This window comes from Schistocerca serialis, chromosome 7 (genome assembly GCF_023864345.2).
Source record: "Schistocerca serialis cubense isolate TAMUIC-IGC-003099 chromosome 7, iqSchSeri2.2, whole genome shotgun sequence".
NCBI classification, from domain to species: Eukaryota; Metazoa; Arthropoda; class Insecta; order Orthoptera; family Acrididae; genus Schistocerca; species Schistocerca serialis.
In genome coordinates, this window is record NC_064644.1 from 23,370,554 (window position 1) to 23,390,972 (window position 20,419).

General features: G+C 43.3%; 1 protein-coding gene across 1 annotated transcript in view; it reads right to left on the bottom strand.

Moving 5' to 3' along the window:
* The window catches only part of LOC126412582 (myrosinase 1-like), a 136,567-nt gene that overhangs the window by 45,101 nt on the left and 71,047 nt on the right, over window positions 1–20,419 (bottom strand). Inside the window, exon 8 of the mRNA XM_050082233.1 lies at window positions 13,691–13,838. Coding sequence (XP_049938190.1) covers window positions 13,691–13,838 — 148 coding nt within the window. The remainder of the gene's footprint in view (window positions 1–13,690; window positions 13,839–20,419) is intronic.

Genomic DNA, 20,419 nt, shown 5'->3' on the forward strand with positions numbered 1-20,419 from the left:
AGGGTTCTTCAAATATTGTTGCTGATGCTTTATCACGTGCACCTGTGAGTTTGAAACAAAGTTCTGAAGAGGACTGCATAGAAAACAATTATTGTTTGATGTATATTCAAGGTGTTGCGTTTGAGAACTTTATTTCGTCTTCGCTCCAGGACATCGCTAAGGAGCAAAATAAGGATCCAATCTGGAAGGACATTCAGGAGAAGTGGAGGAGAAAGGAAAGCGTAGCGATTAGACAGCATTATTTAGTTCGCAATGACATTCTTTTTAAACGAAAATCGGTCGACAACTCTGTTTGGTTAGTTTGTATTCCTGATGAGTGGGTTAATAAGCTGATTTGGTATACGCATTTCAGTTATGCACACTTTGGTCCCAGAAAATGCTTTCATAAATTACGGGAAAATTGCTACTTCAGTAATATGGAAAAACGTATTCGATCTATTCTGGCCAAATGCAAATTATGTCAAAAGGCTAAGCCACCAACAATTTCTCACAGAGCACCGTTGTTTCCTATCTTTCCAGCGAAATTAAAGGACATGGCTGCAGTCGATTTGTTCGGTCCAGTGGTTTGTTCTATTAATGGTTTTGCGTACATTTTGGTAGCAGTGGAATTAACATCTAAATATGTGTGTTTTACACCTTTACGCAAAGCAACAGCTCGTTCAGTATGTAATGCTTTCATCAAACATTTTCTTAAAGAAGTGGGTCATGTTGATAAGGCTATATCAGATAATGGATCACAGTTTCGTTCTAAAATTTGGCTTCGTACTCTACGGCGTCGTAAGATCAAACCAATTTTCATTTCACTTTTTCACCCTCAATCTAACGCTTCAGAGAGATGGATGAAGGAAATCAATAAATTGTGTCGACTTTATTGTCATCAGAGTCACAGAACGTGGGATCAGTATCTTCATATTTTTCAAAACATTCTGAATGAACTCCCTAATGATTCAACTTCTTTACCGCCTATATTGATATTAAAAAATAAAGCACCGACAAATCGCATTTCTGAAATCGTTCCTTTTCCGCCTTCACGGAAACTGCGGCATTCTGAAGTTGTCAACCTGGCTCCACGAAATATTGCATCTACGGCTGCTAGAAGAGAGAAATCACCTAAGTGTCCTGGTCGTTTAAAAACATTGTCAGTTGGTCAAAAGGTGTTAATTAAGTCTCACCGTTTGTCTCACAAAGGAAAAGGCTTGTGTCGCAAATTTTTTCTGCTTTATAACGGTCCATATAGAGTTCGCAAAATTATTCATGATAACACAGTTGAAGTAGAAACTCTAAAATCTCGACGCTCTAAGGGTATACATCACATATCGAACGTTAAAATTTTTGTGGAATGACAGAGTTTTGAGAAACTAACAGCTACACGTAAACACACAGAGAGTACAAGGATACCGCGCCGTGTTCCGGCGGCGGCACATACTCAAAGCAACAGCCAAGTCTGCGCGCCGCACAAGGCAGTCGTTGACCGCAAACAATCACTTTCTACGTCACGCGCTTACAGCTGATCGAGCGCTCAGTGCGAATGCACTGACCGCCGTAAACAAATACACAGTCTAATTTCTCCGATTAAATTAAGTATAAAGCTATAGTGACTTGATAAATTATCTTATTAACGTTCAGTATTTTTCAGGATACGGTTGTACAAAATATTTAAGAACTTCAGGTAAATTCTGTGTGTGTCCGACGTTAAGAGGACTTGCTATCGAGAAATTTTCAGGAAGAATGTAATTTCGAAGAAGAAACTAATAAACTAAAAAGGTAACTATTAATTGAGTTTATTTTTCAGGTAACATATTTCCACTTAGGTACGTACTTTAGACGTAATTTGCTGCTCGCGATCACGTGATTCATACTTCGTGTTAACTGATGTTGACAATGATTTATTAATGAACAGGGTTGTTACTTGTGTATATTATGCATCGCTTGGCTGCTATGCTTTTTCACTGATGTCACATTTTTTTATTATATGCCTGCTGTGCTTATTTATTTAAATTATAATTGTCACCTGATTAATTGTGCTGATATGGTTATGTATGTAAGCTATACTTTGTGATTTATCTGCTTGCGCCTTCATGTTTACTTATTAAGATTACATATGAACATTTATTTGCTTATGCTGATACGATGCTAATGACCTGTTTATTATGTAAGATATATATACATTTCTGTTTGTTGTCATAACTACTCTTTAATTTGGTATATAGAAATGCTGATATATGGTGTTCGAACATGGAGTTTAGGTCACACTATGGTATTAATTACACATTGTTTGCTTGGCAGAGCCTCGTTGTAGGGATTGTGCTGCATCCGCTTGTTGACATTCTGTTCTCTACTGGTATATTTACTCGGTATTGCATGTTTTGCTTACGCTCAATGCTTTATATTTTAAGATAAGAAAATGAACTGCTATAATTCTACGAACGACATTAGTACAAGAAACTTCATTGAAGTCACATGAGCTGGAGGTTTTATGAAAGCTGTATAAATTTATGCTAATAGGAAGGAAGCTAACGACATGACATACCAACACTAGGTTTAGACCATTGACAGTTATTACACTGCATTCTTCGTGAGCAATTGAAATAGTAAATGACACTTGACACAAGAAATACTCCACATGTTTGCTTCTGTTTTGCCATGATTCTTGAAGTGGTGTACACACTGTGAAATATTACGATTTATTCATTCAAAGTCTTATGTGATCTTTCACACTACGTACTCGCACCTACTTACTGAAAGTTATTCAAACTGAAGGCTGTTAGAGGTCATGTATGCATTTCTTTTATTTTATGATGGACAAGGTAACCAAAATGTATTTTATAATTCATAATGAGTAGAAGATTTGGCTCAGGTGGACTACACAGAGGTTGTGTGTGGACGTTGTGTCTTCAGATTGCATGGGATGATGAATTGAAGTTTGCACTAGGATTTTATCTGTACTTGTTCGAGGAGACTGACTAGAGGAAAGAGTCGTTATGGAAGGGAAATGATATTGGTAATAAGGTTTATATGTATCGACGTATTGAGGAGGTATTATTGAGGTATTGAGATTATGTGAAGTTAATGATTATTGGAGTTTTGGTGGACAAGAGGTAAGGTAAATGATATTAATGATAAGGTTTATATGTATCGACGTAAGAGGTATTATTGAAGTATTAAGATTATGTGATGCTGATGATTATTGGAGTTTTGGTGGATAAGAGGTAAAGTAAGTGAGGAGCATATTTTTTTGTTGGTTTATATGGAACAAGGAGGATGAAGATGGCAGACTAGAACACTCAAGTAGAAGGAAGATTGTCTACACACACACTTTGTTAAATCACTAAGCAGTATATACTTTTTTTGGAGAGAGGAAGTATTTGCATATGTTGGCACACTGACAGTTGTTCGGCAACTGTACATTTGATTTGGCTTGGCAAACATTGGTCTTGACATGATGACTACGACGTTGACTAACTATTGTTGACTGTTATACATTACTGCCACTACTACTTGATACACAAGTTGAAGATAAAATTTTGGACAGAATTGCATTTACACAGTTAACACTATTCAATTACACAGTAGTATTTAATGTGGATGAAAGATGAGTGAGTGTGTTTTGTGTGTTTTCCTTTCCTAATCCCAAATAATTGGTACCGACCTATTTCCTAAATATTATTTTACTTGTTTGTTGTGGCTTGCACTGACACCCATAAATATTATAGGTTTACTGATATTTGTGTGTTTGTAATATTTAATATGACAATTATCTGATATCATTTGTGTGTTTATTGTAATTTGTATGTTTAGTGTTAGAGCATTGATAATAATTTTGTAAAAGCAATTGTGTGTGCATTCAAACTGTTGTTCGTACGTGCACTTGTTCAACATGCTGGGTGCCAATGGTGGAACTGCTTCTACTGAAATGATGTCACTTGTTGGTGTGTGCACCTGTTCAACATTACTGGGTGCAACTGATGGACTGCTTCTACTGAAATGATGTCACTTGTTGGTGTCTGCACCTGTTCAATATTGCTGGGTGCCACTGATGGAATTGCTTCTACTGAGATAATGTCACTTGTTGGTGTCCGCACCTGTTCAACATTACTGGATACCACTGATGGAACTGCTTCTACTGAAATAATGTGACTCGTTGCTGTCTGCACCTGTTCAGCATTGCTGGGTGCCACTAATGGAACTGCTTCTACTGAGACAATGTCACTTGTTGGTGTCTGCACCTGCTCAACATTGCTGGGTGCCACTGATGGAACTGCTTCTACTGAGATAATGTCACTTGTTGCTGTGTGCGCCTGCTCAACATTACTGGGTGCCACTGATGGAATTGCTTCTACTGAAATAATGCCACTTGTTGGTGTCTGCACCTGTTCAACATTACTGGGTGCCACTGATGGACTGCTTCTACTGAAATGATGTCACTTGTTGGTGTCTGCACCTGTTCAACATTGCTAGGTGCCACTAATGGAACTGCTTCTACTGAAATAATGTCACTTGTTGCTGTCTGCACCTGCTCAACATTACTGGGTGCCATTGATTGAATAATACTTATGTAAACTATTATGTAAAATCACATGTATGCAAGCATTTGTATTCCTTACTTTATTGTATATATTAGGTTATTGAAGGGTCAGTGCAAAACCAAAATTTATTTAGTTATGTGATATTTACTTATTAATATTACTTTTTAATTTTTGTCTGTATTTTTTGGACGAATTTGGTGGTATTTTCACCACCAATGCAGGCAAAAATACCATAAAATTCTAGCCCGTGGAGGAGGGCCATATGAAAGGTGGCTACACTGTGTCACAGCGCCAGAGAGTGCGCCAAAGAGTATTATTCAGCCACCCCCACTGGCAGTGCTTGTTGAGATGTGGTAGTGGAGAGTGCTTATTGAGAAGTAGCAGGAGGCAGTGCTTGTTGAGATGTGGTAGTGGAGAGTGCTTATTGAGAAGTAGCAGTAGGCAGTGCTTGTTGAGATGTAGCAGTGGTGAGTCGTTGTTGAGAAGTTCCCATGGAGAGTGCTTGTTCAGATGTTGTCATATTGTTTTGATGGGCTAGACACCAGATATTGTTGGATTGGGGATGCTGTAATGATCAGAGTGTGATTTTAGTCAATATATATGAAGGTAAAAAAAAATCCTTTTTTTATTTTTATTATTTCAATGTCTTAAACAATAATGCCTCTTGGTCACAGGTTCAGTCAACAAAGCATCTGGCTCGTGTTCTTGTATTAGACTGTATTTCTGGTTTCTATGTGCAATTATAGTATTTCTGGTTTTTTTTAATTACTTCAGTATAAATGGTGTTTAAAATATCTGGTCTTATTGAGGAAGAACCGTGCCAGATGTGTACGTTGAATCACACTTCCACACACAGAACAGCTACACTTATGTTTTGTTGTTTCGTAGGTTTTATAGTTGCTGGGGACTTGATTAATTAATTGTGTTAACGGAAATTTCCTTTCATTCTTGGTTGTTGTTCTATGCAGTCAGATTGCTACAAATACCAGTCAGGACCAACCGGTTACGAGACAGCGTAACCAAACAGACAGCTACTAAAAATATTTGCATTTTATTTAATTAAGCCCCCATGCAAATTCCAATCACCAACTTTCTCCTCCAAATGCGTAAATATTATGTTGGGACCGACCTACGTGGGGAGAAACGATCACCATGATAAAATAAGGGAAATCAGAGCTCGTACGGAAAGATGTAGGTGTTTGTTCTTTCCGCGCTCTGTACGAGATTGGAATAATAGAGAATTGTGAAAGTGGTTCGATGAACCCTCTGCCTGAGACTTAAATGTGATTTGCAGAGTATCCATGTAGATGTAGGTGACCCACAACTTTGTAATGTTTATGTCAGTACTGAATTCTGGAGGATATTCTCTCGTACTTGCATCCGAAGATAAAGCGTTAGACAGAGAGGAAATCAAAGGAAGGGAGGAAGAGCTCAAAATGAAGTACAATGTAACGATTGGAAATAGGCGACGGCCCTAGACAGTTTGTCTGTAGTGTGGTGAGGTGGGTAACACCAAAGAATATAGCAACACTGGAAAATACGTGGCTTTTGCCTACAGTGCGCACACGTTTTTGTTTGGCGACACTTAATCAGCCAGTCCTTTCTCAACAACTTGTACCTCCCCTTCTATCAAGCAGCGCACTATGCGTCTCAGACTCTCAGGCTTTCGATGTATTCCTACGAGGATGTGCTGAAAAGTTCTGCCTCTGAATTTTTGTTCTGTTCTCAATATCGGTTGAGGCATTAAATGTCATGTATATTACTCTGTCGACTTTCCCACTATCCTCTACACCTCTCGTAAACTCGACCCTCCTCACCCGCTTGTCTCTCCCATCCTCTCCTGCCCGCGTCCGCTGCTGCGCCTGTACTTCCACGTCCCACCTGCTCTCAATGTCTCCACTCTCCTTACCCTCTCCCAGGTGGCTTCCGCCAGCTCCCCCTCTGTGATGATGCCCTCCTCCCCTCCATCTACCCCTCCTACCAACTTTGATACTCCTCCCTCTTCCTGTGTTCGTTCCTCTGGGCACCCTCTCTCCCCTCTCTCCCCCTTCCCACCCTCCTCCCTTTCTCCCTCCACCTCCCCCGGGCTTCCCCTAGCCCCATACCTCCATTCCTCCTACCATCTCCTCTGCCATTGGCATCTCTGCTCTCCCCACTCCCTCCCCCACCATCTTCTTCCCCTCTTGGCAGGTCCCCGGACTCGAACACGCTACGTGAACATTCGCGCGCTGGAGATCATCGCCATCAGTTTCTCGTGTGTGTGCCATCGTGTTTGTGTTTAGTGTTTTTCGCCATCACGCTCCTTCGTTCACCTGTGTCGTCTAAGTCATCAGTGTTTGTGCGCAGTGCCGACAGTGTTTTCGTCGAGTGTGAACAGCTTCGTGTTTCTAAATTTTTGTCTCTACTGTTTTTAACCACCAATCTGTTACTTTTCTCTCTTCATTGTCTCTTTTATTGAAATGCTAGTGGCTGAAGAGCGGAGTAGACTTATCCGCTGCCAGCCCACCTTTGTATGAGGTGCAAAATAACAATAAAGAAAAAAAAAACTTTTCCGCTTCGTTGAACTAAGTTGCAACAATCTGCAGCTAGAGGGCTCCGAATTGTAGCGATTAATATAGCGGTGTGTAACGTATCCATACCGGTGCGTGAAAACAGCGTGCTGTAGTCGAGTTTCTACCAGCAGAGAACTTGCCTCCCAATTCAAATCCATAGAAGAATAAAAACTGGGTACGGTGATGCTTGTATCAACGTCAGAAATGCGCGACGTTTGATTGTTGGCGCTCATAATGAAGAAGACGGTGGTGCTAAGCTCAGCGTGTGTCACAACTCGGAGTGGGCAACCGCGTGCGGCAACAGTCGAGATCTTTCGGAATCGGGGTGACGAACTCATCAGACAGAATCGCCAGACAACACAGAGACAGCTCCCAGGTAAGAGCGGCGTATCACGAGAGCGTGCACAGGCCTTCATTGCAGAACTGCAGTACTGTGTGCACGGTGGGCGCCTCAGTGTTCGCTCCTGATATGAAACGGAGGAGACACTGGACGTTTGTCAACAATTTCTCCTGCGTTTTGAACGTGAGGGTGACGGGTTTCTCAACAACATTGTGACAGGCGATGAAAGCTGGGTTCACCATTTTGACACCCAAAAACGAGAGAGAATAAATGGAGTTCCTCTGCAACGGATTACCGACGCCAAAACAGTTCGAGATCAAGCTATCAGCTGGCAAAGTGATGCTCACAGTGTTCTGAGATTTTTTAGGTGTGGTGCATTTGGAATTCATGCCTAAGTTCACCACCCCAGGCTCTGAAAACTACTGCAAGACCGTCAGGAAAGTGAAAGCACAAATTCTAAGAGTTCGTCCATGCATGAAGCACCCTCTGTTTCAGCACGATAATGCCAGTCCACACACGAGTGCTGCGTTATCTGCAACAATGCGACGCTTTGGGTTCACTGTTACCGATCATCCTGCATACAGTCCCGACTTGGCGCCATCCAATTTTGATCTGTTTCCAAAATTTAAAGAGTAGCTTTGAGAACTTTACATTGATAGCGATGAAGCGGTGCGAGCAGACGTGACGTTGTGGCTTCGTGAACAAAGTCAGACATTTTGGCGTGACGGTATCAACAAAGTGGTCTCTTGTTGGGAGAAATGTATTCGTCGCCCGGGTGATTATGTTGAGAAATAAATATGTAGACGTGAAGGATAAAGACGTAAAGAATGTTTATGATGTTTGCTTTATTTAAAAAGTTTTAAGACTGTGTGGGCGGTGAAAGATTCGCGGTAAAGGCTATCAAATACAAATGCAATGAAATAGGAAATGTACGAAGATCATAAAAGAGATGGAGTAGCTTGACAGGCAGTTTGCCTAATACATGGAGTGAAAAAGAATAAGAAGAAGAAGAAAGAGAGGAAGAAAACAGCTTTCACATTTAAAATTCAGAGGCACCACTTTTCAGCCTGCCCTCGTTCAATCTGTCTGCCCTTTTTTTATGCACTTAACAACGCATATCACGTCGTCATATACCGGGTGATCAAAAAGTCAGTATAAATTTGAAAACTTAATAAACCACGGAATAGCATAGATAGAGAGGTAAAAATTCACACACATGCTTGGAATGACATGGGGTTTTATTAGAACAAAAAAAAACAAAGTATTGCTAGACGCGTGAAAGACCTCTTGCTTCCGTCGTTTGGTGATGATCGTGTGCTCAGCTGCCACTTTCGTCATGCTTAGCCTCCCAGCTCCCCAGACCTCTGTCCGTGCGATTATTGGCTTTGGGGATACCTGAAGTCGCAAGTGTATCGTGATCGACCGACATCTCTAGGGATGCTGAAAGACTACATCCGACGCCAATGCCTCACCATAACTCTGGACATGCTTTACAGTGCTGTTCACAACATTATTCCTCAACTACAACTATTGTTGAGGAATGATGGTGGACATATAGAGCATTTCCTGTGAAGATCATCTTTGCTTTGTCTTACTTTGTTATGCTAATTATTGCTATTCTGATTAGATGAAGCGCCATCTGTCGGACTTTTTTGAACGTTTGTATTTTTTTGGTTCTAATAAAACCCCATGTCATTCCGAGCATGTGTGTCAATTTGTACCTCTCTATCTACATTATTCCGTGATTTATTCAGTTTTCAAATTTATACTGACTTTTTGATCACCCGGTACTTTTCGTTTCTGCTACATCGATCTGTATTTTTGAATCTTTACCTGCCTAGATGACTTTATTTATAATTGACCTAAGCTGTTGGCATACTATAGTATCATTTGCGTTGTTTTCTTTTCTTCTGTCACTGAGAAACAACACTGTCTGATCAAAAGTAACTGGGCACGCCTGTGTAAAGTGGAACTGACTACTAGATTTCATGAGAGGCGGATCCGTCGGTATAAAAGGAGTGGGCAGTACTTTGTCTTCAGTGAAGAACCAGTAACAGCCGAAAGTGTCAGTCAGCAGAGCTCAGTGTCACTGGATATCACCTGAATAACATGTCCATCAGGGACATTTTAAGCCTTCGAAAGAGGTGCATGTCGGTTGTTGGTGATGTGAATGTGAAGTGCAAACGTGAAGGAACAACCACAGATAAACCAAGACCAGGAACCGTCGAGCATTGCGGAGGGTGGGTGTGAAAAAAAAAAAAAAGAAAAGAAATCGCCGAAGGAATCACTCGTGAGTCCTAAAGTGCTACCAGCAGTATAGAAGGGACAATGGCTGTGCGTAGGAATTTAGAAAGAATGAGGTACAGTGGTCGAGCTATTGTTCATAAGCCACAGATTTCTCTGTCAACGCCAAGCGACGCTTGAGGTGGTGTAAAGAGAAACGCCATTGGACAATGGATGATTGTAAGCGAGTGATTTGGAGCGATGAATCAGGAAATACCATGTGGCAATCCTATGAATGGGTTTGGGGTTGGCGAATGCCTGGGGAATGCTACCTGTCATGAGGTGTAGTGCCAGCAGTGAAGTATAGGGGAGGCAGTGTTACGATATGGAGGTGTTTTTCGTGGTTAGAGTGTGGGTCCCTTACTGCTTGTAGCTAAATGATAAATATGAAGTGATATGAAGACATTTACCTCATTGTGTACCATGTGCAGTAGAGCACCAGTTGGGAGACAATGACTGTTTGTATGAGTATGACAACGCACGATCTCACAAATCAGCATCTGTGGGGTAATGGTTTGTGTGCAATAACATTCCTGAAACTGACTGGTCTTTGCAGAGTCCCGACGTGAACACAATGGAACACCTTTGACGTGAGACGGACCCCAGCATCCAACATCAATATATTCTCTGGCTTCGGGTCTTCAGGAAGAGTGGGCAGTCATTGCTCCACAGGCTTTCAAACACCTCAATGAAAGTGTTCCCAGCAGTGCCATAGCCGTCATAGAGGCGAAGAAAGGCATCCAAGATTCAAACGTTTGTGATGTATATATACAGACTGAAGTGACGAATGAAATTGTGTACCAAAGATGGGATTCGAAGGCGTGTCTCCTGCTCGCTAGGCAGACGCCCCAACGGACACGCCCCTCTTGCACAGTGGCTGCAGACAGCTGCACGGACTATCCTAGCCCAAATTACCCATTCATACCTCCACCCACTTGGTACTGACCCTAAACTCTAACAGCACTGCAGGCTTCGTTCGGTGCTGACATCCTATTCCAAAACAGTTGGAAGTGCTATTCAAATACAGTTCTGTAATGCTGTTCGAGTACGGGGGAAATACCAAGTGGACTGAGGCGTGAATGGGAACTGAGATTGAGGAGAGAGGTGTGCTAGGCTAGTCCGTGCCGTGGTGCAAAGCCACTGTACCGGGGTGGCGGAGAAAGCGTAACTGTCTAGTGAGCCGGAGACCTGGATTCTAATCTCGACCTTGGTACAAATTTTCATTCGTCGCTTCAGTATGCATATATACATCCGAGATTAACGTACACTAATAGGCGTCCAGTTGCTATTGATCTGACGGTGCTGAGTTATTCATGAGTAGTGCATGATTTTGTCACCTGAGGTAAGTGTGTTGGGTCCTTTGCCTCGTGCAGTTGTCTATAATAATGTACAGCCCGAATGAAAATAAATAAATATTCGGTCAGTTCTTGATAATATTTCAAAGTGTTGCAAAGATGGTAGTTTAAAAAACAAAACGAGAAACGTAGTATCCTATGACTATAACATCAGTGAGTCACAGTTGGAATCGGTCAATTCATACATATACTTGCATGTAATACTATGTAGGGATATGATTTGGAATGATCACGTAAGTTTGGTCGTGGGTAAAGTAGGTGGCTCACTGTACATTGGTAGAATTTTGGGGAAATGCAGTCAGTCTACAAAGGAGAACGCTAACTATACACACAATCGACACCTCTTAGAACATTACTCAAGTGTGTGGGACCCACGCCAGATAGGACTGACAGGGGATATTGAGCGTATACAGTGAAGGTCAGCAGGAATAGTTACAAGTTTGTTTGCTCTGAGGAAGAGTTTCAGAGAGATGTTGAAAGAACTAAAGTGGCAGACTGCTGAGAATAGGGGTAAGCTATCGCGAGAAAGCCTCACTTACAAAACGTCAGGAGCCGGGTTTGAATGATGACTGCAGGAATATACTACTCTACCCTCTACACATCGATTCCATCAGCATCGTGGGGATAAGATTAGATTGATTACATGACGCACAGAGGAATTTTAATAGTTATTATTCCCGCGCTCCATATCTCAATTGAATGGGAAAATGCCTAATATCTGGAAAAATGGGACGTACCCTCTGCTATGTATAATGTTCACTCAGAGGAGGGCGAGCAACAAATTGAAAAAAGGAAAGTTTGCTAACGAAATATCGATCTACGTGGTAGCTTATGTCCATCATAGCTGCAATATCCACTGCAGGTTTCTACGATACTGTTTCCGTCATCTTCGAGTCAATAGTGTAAAATTTATATGCAGACTGAAGAGACGAATGAAAATTCGTACCAAGGACGGAATTTCAACCTAGGTCTCTTGCTCACTAAACAGAGGCGTCAACCACTGTGCCCCCGTGGCACAGTGGCTTTGTACACCTGCACGGACTCTCCTAGAACGCCTCCCTCCTCAATCCAGATATCCAATCACGCCTCAGTGCACTTGGTATTCCCCCTAAACCTGAACAGCATTTCAGAGACTCTCCAGCTGTATTGGAAAAACGCCTCGGCAGTGAAAGAAACGGTGGATCCTGCCTGAAACCCTGGCACAGGAGTTTTCATCAAATGAAACTGTATGGTTCCAGAGAGAGGATCTATGGAACTGGACAGTTTCATTTGAGTGTAAAAGGGCTAAGGATGTGATACCAGTCCACGTGTTGTGCAGTCTGGAAGCCATTCTGTGAAAACGTCGAGGCAGACAACGTACTTACGTTTTGTTAAAATGCTGTGAATATTTAAAAAAAAACTTATTCCTAAAACTGGTTGTCAAAGATCTCCAACTTTCTTCTATGGCAGAAGATTAAGGTTTAACTGAATTGCTACTTTTCCTTGAGCCCAGTTATACGCCTCCATTGCAATATTTACTGGGCACGGCAGAATATTAAGGTTTAACTGAATTGCTACTTTTCCTTGAGCCGAGTTATACACTTCCATTGCAATATTTGCTGGACACGGCAGAAGATTAAGGTTTAACTGAATTACTACTCTTCCTTGAGCCCAGTTATACACTTCCATTGCAATATTTGCTGGACACGGCAAAAGATTAAGGTTTAACTGAATTGCTACTTTTCCTTGAGTGCAGTTATATGCTTCCATTGCAATATTTGCTGGACACGGCAGAATATTAAGGTTTAACTGAATTGCTACTTTTCCTTGATCCCAGTTATACACTTCCATTGCAATATTTACTGGACATGGCAAAAGATTAAGGTTTAACTGAATTGCTACTTTTCCTTGATCCCAGTTATACACTTCCATTGCAATATTTACTGGACATGGCAGAAGATTAAGGTTTAACTGAATTGCTACTTTTCCTTGAGCGCAGTTATATACTTCCATTGCAATATTTGCTGGACACGGCAAAAGATTAAGGTTTAACTGAATTACTACTCTTCCTTGAGCCCAGTTATATCCTTCCATTGCAATATTTGCTGGGTACAGCAGAAGATTAAGGTTTAACTGAATTGCTACTTTTCCTTGAGCCCAGTTATACACTTCCATTGCAATATTTACTGGACATGGCAGAAGATTAAGGTTTAACTGAATTGCTACTTTTCCTTGAGCCCAGTTATATCCCTCCATTGCAATATTTGCTGGGTACAGCAGAAGATTAAGGTTTAACTGAATTGCTACTTTTCCTTGAGCCCAGTTATATACTTCCATTGCAATATTTGCTGGACACGGCAAAAGATTAAGGTTTAACTGAATTGCTACTTTTCCTTGAGCGCAGTTGTATACTTCCATTGCAATATTTGCTGGACACGGCAGAATATTAAGGTTTAACTGAATTGCTACTTTTCCTTGATCCCAGTTATACACTTCCATTGCAATATTTACTGGACATGGCAGAAGATTAAGGTTTAACTGAATTGCTACTTTTCCTTGAGCCCAGTTATATACTTCCACTACAATATTTACTGGTCACTGGTTTGCTTGACACTCAGTTAAGAGCGACGTACAGCTAGATACAGGTGTACTCACCCCTGATGAGGTCTACCTCTTCTGTCGAGAGGGTGGGCAGGCGCGACCTGGTGCGGCCCTCCTGCCGGCTGTTGTCCGCCACCCGCTGCTTCACCACCTCTGGGAAATCACCCTCCTCCGTGAAGATCGGGTGTGCCCACAGGCCGCCCTGAAAACACCATGCTCTCCTCACAGACATCCTGAGTCTTCAGCAAAACGTTGTCCACTGAGGTGACAAAAGTCATGCGTAACCCGCTAATATCGTGTCGGACCTCCTTGGCCGGCGTGGTGCAGCAACTGTATGTGGCGCGGACTCATCAAGTCGTTGGTAGTCCCCCATAGAAATATTGAGTCATGCTGCCTCTATAGTTGTCCATAACTGCGTAAGTACACTACTGGCCGATAAAATTGCTACACAACGAAGATGACGCGCTACGGTCATGAAATTTAACCGACAGGAAGAAGATGTTGTGACGTGCATATGATTAGCTTTTCAGAGCATTTACACAAAGTTGGAGCCGGTGGCGACACCTACAACGCGCTGATATGAGGAATGTTTCCAACCGATTTCTCACACACAAACAGAAGTTGATCGCTGTTGCTGGTGAAACGTCGTTGTTATGCCTCGTATGAGGAGGAGAAATGGGTACCATCACGTTTCCCACATTGATAAAGGTCGGATTGAAGACTATCGGGATTGCGGTTTATCGTATCGCGACATTGCTGCTCGCGTTGGTCGAGATGCAGTTACTGTTAACAGAATATGGAATCGGTGGGTTCAGGAGGGTAATACTGAACGCCGTGCTGGATCCCAACGGCCTCGTATCACTAGCAGTCGAGATGACAGCCATCTTTTCTCTGGCTCATGATGACTGGGTGTTGTGTGATGTCCTTAGGTTGGTTAGGTTTAAGTAGTTCTAAGTTCTAGGGGACTGATGACCATAGATGTTAAGTCCCATAGTGCTCAGAGCCATTTTTGACAGCCATCTTATCCGCATGGCTGTAACGGATCGTGCAGCCACGTCTCGATCCCTGAGTCAACAGATGGGGACGTTTGCAAGACAACAACCATCTGCTCGAACAGTTGGACGACTTTTGCAGCAGCATGGACTATCAGATCGCAGACCATGGCTGTGCTTACCCTTGACGCTGCATGACAGACAGGAGCTCCTGCGATGGTGAATGGTGTACTCAACGACGAGCCTGGATGCACGAATGGCAAAACGTCTTATTTTAGGATGAACCCAGGTTCTGTTTACAGCATCATTTACAACATCCGTGTTTGGCGACATCGCTGTGAACGCACATTGGGAGCGCGTATTCGTCATCGCCATACTGGCGTATCACCTGGAGTGATGGTATGGGGTGCCATTGGTTACACGTCTCGGTCACCTCTTGTTTGCATTAACGGCACTTTGAACAGCGGACGTTGCATTTCACATATGTTACGACCCGTGGCTCTACCCTTCATTCGATCCATGCGAAACCCTACATTTCAGCAGTATAATGCACGACCGCATGTTTCAGGTCCTGTACGGCCCTTTCTGGATACAGAAAATGTTCGAATGCTGCCCTGGCCAGCACATTCTCCATATCTCTCTCCAATTGAAAACGTATGGTCGATGGTGGCCGAGCAACTGGCTCGTCACAATACGCCTGTCACTACTCTTGATGAACTGTGGTATCGTGTTGAAGCTGCATGGTCAGCTGTACCTGTACACGCCATGCAAGCTCTGTTGGACTCCATGCCCAGGCGTATCAAGGCCGTTATTACGGCCACAGGTGGTTGTTGTGGGTACTGATTTCTCAGGATCTATGCACCCAAATTGCGTGAAAATGTAATCACATGTCAGTTCTAGTATAATATACTTGTTCAATGAATACCCGTTTATCATTAGCATTTCTTCTTGGTGTAGCAATTTTAATGGCCAGTACTGTATTACCGGTACAGGATTTTGCGCAAGAACTGACCTGTCGATTATGTCCCATATATGTTCGATGGGTTTGATTTTGGGCAATCTGGGTGGCCAATCCATTCACTCAAATTGTCCAGAATATTCCTGAATCCAATCGCAAACAACTCTGACCCAGTGAATTGATACATTGTCATCCATAAGAATTCCATCGATATTTGGGAACATGAAGTACATGAATGGCTACAGATGGTCTCCAGCCAGCCGAACACAACCATTTCCACTCAGTGATCAGTCCAATTGGACCAGTGGGCCCAATACATTCCATGTAAACACGGCCGACACCATTATGGAACCACCACAAGCTTGCTCAGTGCCTTGTGACAACATGGGTCCAAGGCTTCATGAAACCTGAGCCAGACTAACTCTGTCATCAGCTGCTACCAACTGACATTGGGACTCACCTGACCAAACCGATATTGTCATGAGCCCAGCAGATGCGCTGCAGGTGATGTCGTGCTGTTAGCAAAGGGCTCTCGCGTCGGTCGTCTGCTGCCACAGCTCGATAACGCCAAAATTTGCCGCACTGAGCCAACGGATACCTTCGTGGCACGTCGCACATTGATTTCTGCGGTTATTTCACGCAGTGTTGCTTGTCTGTTAGGACTGGCAACTCTACGCAAACGCCGCTGCTATCGTTCGTTAAGTGAAGGCCGTCGGCCACTGCTTTACCCGCGTTGAGAGGTAATGGTGTCGATCTGGAATATTGAATTCCGTAACGATTTACGTAATGGAACGTTCCGTGGGTCGAGCTTCAACTACCATTCTGCGTTCAATGCTCATCGTGCGGCCGTAGTCACGTCGGAAACTCTTTCACATCAATCACCTGAGTAGAAACGACAGCTCCACCAATGAACTGCTCTTTTATACCTTGTGAACACGATACTACCGCCATCTGTACAGGGCTATTACAAATGATTGAAGCGATTTCATAAATTCACTGTAGCTCCATTCATTGACATACGGTCACGACACACTACAGATACGTAGAAAAACTCATAAAGTTTTGTTCGGCTGAAGCCGCACTTCAGGTTTCTGCCGCCAGAGCGCTCGAGAGCGCAGTGAGACAAAATGGCGACAGGAGCCGAGAAAGCGTATGTCGTGCTTGAAATGCACTCACATCAGTCAGTCATAACAGTGCAACGACACTTCAGGACGAAGTTCAACAAAGATCCACCAACTGCTAATTCCATTCGGCGATGGTATGCGCAGTTTAAAGCTTCTGGATGCCTCTGTAAGGGGAAATCAACGGGTCGGCCTGCAGTGAGCGAAGAAACGGTTGAACGCGTGCGGGCAAGTTTCATGCGTAGCCCGCGGAAGTCGACAAATAAAGCAAGCAGGGAGCTAAACGTACCACAGCCGACGGTTTGGAGAATCTTACGGAAAAGGCTAAAGCAAAAGCCTTGCCGTTTACAATTGCTACAAGCCCTGACACCCGATGACAAAGTCAAACGCTTTGAATTTTCGGCGCGGTTGCAACAGCTCATGGAAGAGGATGCGTTCAGTGCGAAACTTGTTTTAAGTGATGAAGCAACATTTTTTCTTAATGGTGAAGTGAACAGACACAATGTGCGAATCTGGGCGGTAGAGAATCCTCACGCATTCGTGCGGCAAATTCGCAATTCACCAAAAGTTAACGTGTTTTGTGCAATCTCACGGTTTAAAGTTCATGGCCCCTTTTTCTTCTGCGAAAAAATCGTTACAGGACACGTGTATCTGGACATGCTGGAAAATTGGCTCATGCCACAACTGAAGACCGACAGCGCCGACTTCATCTTTCAACAGGATGGTGCTCCACCGCACTTGCATCATGATGTTCGGCATTTCTTAAACAGGAGATTGGAAAACCGATGGATCGGTCGTGGTGGAGATCATGATCAGCAATTCATGTCATGGCCTCCACGCTCTCCCGACTTAACCCCATGCGGTTTCTTTCTGTGGGGTTATGTGAAAGATTCAGTGTTTAAACCTCCTCTACCAAGAAACGTGCCAGAACTGCGAGCTCGCATCAACGATGCTTTCGAACTCATTGATGGAGACATGCTGCGCCGAGTGTGGGAGGAACTTGATTATCGGCTTGATGTCTGCCGAATCAGTAAAGGGGCACATATCGAACATTTGTGAATGCCTAAAAAACTTTTTGAGTTTTTGTATGTGTGTGCAAAGCATTGTGAAAATATCTCAAATAATAAAGTTATTGTAGAGCTGTGAAATCGCTTCAATCATTTGTAATAACCCTGTATATGTGCATAGCGATATCCCATGATTTTTGTCACCTCAATGTGTGATATTGATCATGTTCATAAGCTGGTGTCCAAAACTTAGGACGAAAGTAGCTTTCGCATGATGTTTCACTGCCAAGTACCATATCAAACTTGGACCATACATGGAAGGTAACGCTACAGATACGAGGGATACATGTTTTTTGCGACTTCAGATTGGCCGCAAAATTACAACCAAAGTAAAAAAAAAAAAAAAAAAAAAATCCGATGAAGCTTTGCGCTGATGTGTTCGGCAGTGTCTCTAGTGTGCAGTGAACTGCGTCATGTAATTTTCAATCCTGAGAGAAAAGTGAGCAAATAAACATCCATAGAACAATAGAGTCTCCCGCCAACTGTGATGTACGTGTTATTATGCGTTTACGGTTCCGCCTTGGTTCACGCAGCCCACATCACGTAACTGTCACGCGGGACGGGAAACTGCGATAATGTTGCAGGAACTCGCTGCAGCTGCAACGAAGACACTCCTGCACCGTTTTCGATGGGAAGCGTCTGATATCTCAGCATATCTGTCGTACAACAAGTCTGTTACGTCCATTCCACTTCCCGTGTTAGTGTTCTTTCAAATTGCGAGCCGCAGTAAGCTGATGACGTGCAGGGTCTTCGTCATGAAGCAGCTACATGTTCTGTCGTGTTGCCAGCGTAACATCTTCCGGTAGATAAGGAAGAACGGTCTGAAGAACCTGCAAGAAGTTGATACATCGAGTCGTCTAGGCAGTTCAACTTGTATTCCTCCCGAAATATTGTTGGAGGGCGGATGCTGGGAATATACCTACAGTATTGTGTCTGGATTTTCGTCGGCCCAAACATGGTAACTCTGTTGATTACGACTGTCATTTCTGGAGAATGTTGCTTCATGCATTGACTGTGTTTTGCTGAGGAATTGTTGATCTATGGCGTTTTGGTTCAGCAGCCAATAGCATAACGTTCTACGGTGGTGGAAATGAAGATCTGTGTTCATCTCCTGCTGAGGTTGGACATGGGAGGGATACAGTAAATGTTCATGCTCTGTTCTCCACAGAGGCCACTGTGGCAGTTGATTGCGTGTAGTTAACCGCCGAGTACTACATAGTATCCCGTGGGCGTTCCACGGAATGCAGGATTGCCTCCTCCACTGCAATGTAGAGGTCTACCAGTATTGACCATCACAGGTGGACAGCGACCTTTCCCTCTCAACCGACAAGTTATAAGCAGAAATGTTCTAGGAGTGGAATATTGTCTGCTAGGAAAATATGACGCATACATACGAGCAGCAACAGAATTTTGTGTTTCTGACGGTAAATCAAAACCGTATCAATCAATTCCTCAGATCTGAATTCCATAACTGTCTGTCAACAACAGCAAATGGCTGACTGAATGTTTACAGTCCACTGCAGTGAGCTGCAATGATGTATTCCAATTAGTGCACACGGCAACGTCGTTGCCATGTTACACAGATAAAGCGTTTCTGACAGTAAGTTGTAATGACACCTTTAGTTTATTTTTTAGTGAAGATTCAGCTAGCAATCTTTGTAGACAGCAGTTAGCAGTTAAGGATTACTCTGCATAGCTAGTTGTTTTCCCTCGCACAGTTCGCAGTTGGAATAGGGCAGAAAGACGCTGTCATTGGAATGGAGTACCGTCCGCCGTGCGCTATATTGCGACTACGTGCATCTGTAGATGCAGATGGATGATTCCTTCCATTATCTAAGATAGTACTGTGTATCTAATAGCGACGTCGTCGGCAGGGCGTCTAATCCCAAAGTTGTTCAGGATATGAACACGACCTTTTCCGGAAAGACAGTTGAAAAAGTATAGAGAGCCATCACTTGCGACAGACTGCCGTAAGATTCTACCAACTCTAACGTTCACCTTCAGTAGAGACAAAGTAAGGGAGGTTATGGATCGTACGCAGACATACACAGATCCGTCACTATTGGCTCACTCCATTTGCGAGAGAAACAAGAAAAGGAGTGAAACTTGCTGGCAGATTAAAACTGTGTGCCGGACCGAGACTCGGGACCTTTGCCTTTCGCTGGCAAGTGCTCTACCAACTGAGCTACCCAAGCACGACTCACGCCCCGTCCTCACAGCTTTACTTCTGCCAGTACCTCGCCTCCTACCTTCCAAACTTTACAGAAGCTCTCCTGCGAACCCTGCAGAACTAGCACTCCTAGAAAGGATACTGGCAGAAGTAAAGCTGTGAGGACGGGGCGTGAGTCGTGCTTGGGTAGCTCAGTTGGTAGAGCACTTGCCCACAAAAGGCAAAGGTCCCAAGTTCGAGTCTCGGTCCGGCACACAGTTTTAATCTGCCAGGAAGTTTCGTATCAGCGCACACTCCGCTGCAGAGTGAAAATCTCATTCTTCAAGAAATGGAGTGGCTAACAGTAGCACGAAGAGCCCTTTGCCGTGCACTGAGTTGTGGAATATGTGGAAACAGATGAAATGAGGGCACTCTGGCGAAGGAGGTGCTGGCTGTTGTTGTCCGCGCAAAACAAGTTGACATTCGGCACGGTGGC